This window comes from Pinus tabuliformis, chromosome 7, assembly GCF_031772625.1.
Source record: "Pinus tabuliformis cultivar Carrire ecotype Pingquan chromosome 7, CPIR1, whole genome shotgun sequence".
In the NCBI taxonomy this organism is placed as follows: domain Eukaryota; kingdom Viridiplantae; phylum Streptophyta; class Pinopsida; order Pinales; family Pinaceae; genus Pinus; species Pinus tabuliformis.
This window is the reverse complement of record NC_142293.1, coordinates 294,786,626-294,791,524: the sequence shown is the minus strand read 5'-3', so window position 1 is coordinate 294,791,524 and position 4,899 is coordinate 294,786,626. Positions and strand designations below refer to the sequence as shown.

Genomic DNA, 4,899 nt, shown 5'->3' with positions numbered 1-4,899 from the left:
AAATAACTCATAGAAACAATTAATATTAATAATAATGGAATGCTAAAAGTAAATTTCATCAGTTTGATGATAATTTTGTAAAAAAGAATCGATTTGATTATTTTGTAGGTGAGGAGAACGGAGGAAGATGGCGCAGGGTTCGATCCTGAAACCCTAGGCCGAGGGCCTAGGTGTCGTAGACTGTCCATCTCACGTCACGAAGGTACGGGCTGGACTGATGGCAGACCCACCGAGGCTAGGCGCTTTCAAGGTTCCGTAGCATTGAGACAGCTGGGCGGAATTTCTTGTTATTTTTCTCGGTTTGGTCTTGGGGTTTTCTTCGTTGGTGGTTTGTGTTGACAGTTTTCTCTGGGGCTCATCTCTGCAAATATTGTCCTAAGGCGGGTTGGGAACAACACAATCCAAATTTCAAAACGGGCTTTTGCTCCCAGGCGGTTTCAGGAGCGACATTTCAGGTAACGGGGTATTTTTTGCTGCGAGGTGTCAGTTTTTTTACCACAGTTTAGTTACCATGGTGAATCATAATGAGGCGGTGGATCTAGACCCAGCCCCAGAAGACATTCTTTCGGTCTGGGGTAAGGAGGTAACCGAACAAAACATTGATAAGTTCTTCGGGCAAGTTGGAAACTTCGCAGCGGCCACCCTCTCTGTGGGAGGACCTTGGAGTAATAATCCACCAAAGGGTTTGCTGGAGGAGAGTCTGAACCTGTCTGGTGCGTTTGACAATAGCGGCGGGCGCAAAGGAGAGTTAGGAGTTCGTGCGGTGGAAAATATTCCGAAAGAGAAAGGCCTCCACGATGGTAAGTTTCTATCCCCCTCGAAGGTTTGCAGCCCGTCTGGTGGGCTGGAAGACATTATCAATTTCAATTCCAGTCAAGGAGTATGGAGGCCAGTAGGGGGTTTCCAAACTTCGGGTAAGGAAGCTAAGGAAAAAAGCAGTTTCCCAGTTGCAAACAGGCGCTCTCTCTCAAAAGACCTTATACTTGCCGGCCCGGGTGAAAAGGGGGTTTCATCTGATATTGGTAAGGTCTTAATACAGGGTAAGGACGACCAAACCCTTGACCCTGAAAGGGCGAAAGAAAAGGGTAGTCAGCTTGCAGGCAAGAATGGGACCCCAGTAGGAGAAACGAGCCATATCCCTTCAGGAACGGATGACCCCCCCCGCGGAAAATGCGACTGGAGCTCAAAGGGTACCAGATATTTCAGTTTTGGACAGAGAAGAGGAACCGGATTGGGAAAGGGCCCGGGAAAAGCATAAAAAGGCGAAGTTTTTAAAAAAGAAAAGGATAGCAGGAAATTTGTTGTTGGGGATGGACGTTCAAGTAGAGGACGCCTTGGAGGTGGCGGAGTGCACGCTGGTGGGTCGAGCTAGGGGGCGTTTCGTCTCAGGCAAGTTCTTACGGCTTTGGGCGGAGAGTCAGTGGAAGGACACCCCGGCAAAAACCTTCAAAACGGCTACACTGGTCAAAGGGTGGTTCATGATCAGATTCGATAGTAAGGAAGCCATGGAATGGGTCGAAGGGAGAAATTGGGCGTTTGGGAAATGCCCAGTTTTTTTCAAAAGATGGTCTCCTCTTTTCGACGCGTCCAAGGAGAAGGTTGAGGAATTCCCTGTCTGGGTAAGGGCACCTGGTCTTCCCCCGTTCCTTTGGGTTGATTCCGTGTTTACTTCTATTGGGAATCTTTTGGGTACGTTCTTGGAAGCAGACAAGTCTTTTCTTCACACACATGAAAGAGCAGTAGCCAGGATTTTAGTGCGATTAAACCCAAACGAAGGACTTGCGGAATCGATAAATTTGCAGTACAAGGATTATGTTTTCGAACAGATACTGGATTATGAACTTCTACCCTTTAGGTGTCACCGATGCCATGAGTATGGGCATTTGGCGAGGGATTTCCCATTGGGGAGACGCAGAAGGAGGTCTCAGAAATCAGACGAGCAGTGGGTCGGAAGCACAAGGAAAGATATGAAATCGGCGGAGAATCAAAGCTCAGAGGCTAAGCCGATGGAAGGGATCCAAACTCAGGAAGAAGAAGCCCTGCCTTAGACAGGAGGGGACCCGGTACAAGTAGCTGAAGATCCAAGTGGCGCTGAGATTCCCGTCCGAGACACAGATGCCATCGCTAGCGAAGCACCCGGTATGAAGTCAGACCCACTAAACTCTGTATGCATATCTGATTCAAAAATTGTCTTATCGTCTAAGGGGTCTCCTCTGATTACTAAATGCATGGATGATTCTGTAAATATTGAAAATATTACTGCTACCATACCATCCATCGATCTGAACTGTGAAGCTGTTTCCCTTGATAATCCGGTATCGGATGTATCCACCCCTGTTCGTCCATATAACCTTAGATCTCTCAGCAAAAAGCCTGATATCCTCCCTGAGTTGATCGAGCCGGTGGGTGGTTTGGGTCCTTCATCATCTAAATGTTCTATTAAAAAGGGTAGAGGTAGGAAGACAAACCTATCAAAAGCACAAGTTAAAGCCAAAATTGATGTGGCTGATGGCAAGCAGATGTTGATTCCTGGGGCGCTTAGAGCAGCAAAACCCCCTGAAGCTGTTATAAAATGATCTGCTTGTCATGGAATTGCAGGGGTTTAACCAGTAAACCCAAAAAACTGGCTTTGAAGGAATTAATTTCTCGCTATAATCCAGATATTGTCTTTCTCCAAGAAACTTTAGGCAGGGGCGTTGACATTGAATCAGCCCTTAGAACTTCCTTCCCGGGGTGGGCTTTTGTAGCCCTGGATGCAGAGGGTCACTCAGGTGGGCTTGCTATTGGATGCAGGGAGCGCAGACTGAAAATGCTAAACCATTGGGGTATGCCAAATGTGCTGGGTTTGGAGGTTTTCTCCCCAGAATTCGATTTCCATTTCTTGATCGTCAATGTTTACGGGCCATGTCAGTCAAGGGTTGCCTTCTGGAATACACTCCTATCCAAAGAACTGCTAAAAGGGAAAAATTTGATATTAGGAGGAGACCTAAATTTTTCCTTAGGGAATGCGGAGGCATGGGGCCCCTCAGCTAGAGAAGATCCCCTAACAGACTTTTTTGCTAATGCGCTCCTCTCCCATAAGCTGATAGATGTTAACATTATAAAAGCAAAACCTACGTGGAGAAAAAGGAGAACAAGGGAGGAGAGAATAGCAAAAAGACTGGATCATTTTTTAATCAATGATTCGATGGCCTCAGCTATTCCTTTGTTCAGACAATGGGTGGGTGAAGGGGGGAATTCTGATCACTTCCCCATTCTTTTAGAAATCTCCAAACCCCCCCAAAGCCTGCTGCTCCTTTCAAATTTAATGCTTCTTGGCTGCAAGAAGATTCTTATAATCTGCTCTTCAGAAATACTTGGAGACATCCAGATAGAAACCCGCTGGAAAACAAAGGGGCTCTATTTATGGATAATCTAAAAAGACTAAAGAAAGAAACTATGGAATGGGCCACTGACAGAAGGACAAAGCAGAATGAAGAATTGGCAAAAATTGATGCGGATCTTCGAGCTCTAGAAGATCCTGAGGCAGATGCTTATGCTACCCAGGAGTCTAAGGAAAGGATAGTGGCCCTTGAGAAGTCTAGAGCAAAGATTTTACTGGATAAAGAGGAAGAATGGAGACTCAAGAGCAGAGTGATCTGGTTGAGAGCAGGGGATGAAAACACAAATTTTTTTCACAATTATGCAAGAGGCCGGAAAATTGCAAATACAATTTGGAAGCTAAAGGATCCTGAAGGTGTGGAGCCGTGAATTTGCCATTATTATTATCACTCTTGAACACTTATTCCACCCATTTCTATTATTCTTCATCATGTTATTTATTATAATTTATCATTTAAATCCATTTTATTAATTATTTATGCTCTCATGAATAAATATTATTTATTCTCCTTTATTTCTAATAAATTGATTATTATGCATTATTTTACCAATGATAGTTCTAATAAGTTGGTCGTAACCTTATTTACCATTTTTAGCCTCCAAAGTAACTTCCATATTGAAGATTTGATTTTTAAATCAGCCAACTCAGAAATTCGCTGGTTTAAGGAGTGACAGTTTTGCGGTTAAGATTCTGAGCAAATGAAGACGAATTTGGAAAATCCGGAACATGGGTTTTGTCCAGAACGGGCCCAATTATCTTCATAAAAAACAGTTTGCCCAAATTCGGCTTGTACAGGTAGAAACACAGGGTTCTTTGAGCACGATTTTCTGAGATTTGCTGTTGCGGCCGCCCTCCAAATCTCAGCTGTAAACCCAAATTCGTCTTGCTTTTGTTGAAGAGATGAGAGGGAATATATTTTCTTGTTGATCATCTGGTTAGAATCAACCCAAATTTATCATGTTGTAATTATCTATGCTCTGATCTTTCTCTATTTAAATGAAACCAAAGATCAGAGGAGGGAGGATTGTTTTTGTAATTTTACACTTTCGGAATAAACTTTGATCGCTGAGTCTCATTGAGGCCTGACTTTGTTATACTTTTGTGGATGCAATTAATATAAAAGACTTGGTGTTCATTCCATTTTGATTGCTGTTGTTCCATTTGATTATTGCTGTTCCATTTTACTGCTGTATCATTTATTGCTGTCCCATTTCCATTTCGCCGTTCCGTTTTACTTTCCGCTGATTTATTTACTTGCCTTTATTGCTTTGGTGTGAGAGAAGGTCTAAAGCTGTAGTGAGTCAGCAAGCCGCTGCTTAGCTCCCAGATCTTTGGTCCATGCTCTAATTTCCATTCCATTTACTTGCATTTATTGTTTTAGTGTGGGAGGAGGATCAAGGCTGTCGTGAGACACAGCAGACGCTATTATGCTCCCAGATCCATGATCCATACTCTAATTCCTTTTCCTTCATCAATTTCTAGAGGAATGAGTTATTGCAACTGTATCCTCGATTGAT

At 43.6% G+C, this 4,899-nt stretch overlaps 1 protein-coding gene across 1 annotated transcript; it reads left to right on the top strand.

Moving 5' to 3' along the window:
* The first annotated feature begins 3,438 nt into the window (after positions 1-3,438).
* Positions 3,439-3,750, top strand: LOC149247040 (uncharacterized). The gene has a single exon (XM_089443181.1). The coding sequence runs from the start codon at positions 3,439-3,441 to the stop codon at positions 3,748-3,750; it is 312 nt and encodes a 103-aa protein (XP_089299307.1).
* The last annotated feature ends 1,149 nt before the right edge of the window (positions 3,751-4,899 follow it).

Coding starts and splice junctions, on each gene's coding strand:
- LOC149247040 (XM_089443181.1), top strand. CDS start 3,439: ATGGAATGGGCCACTGACAGAAGGACAAAGCAGAATGAAGAATTGGCA.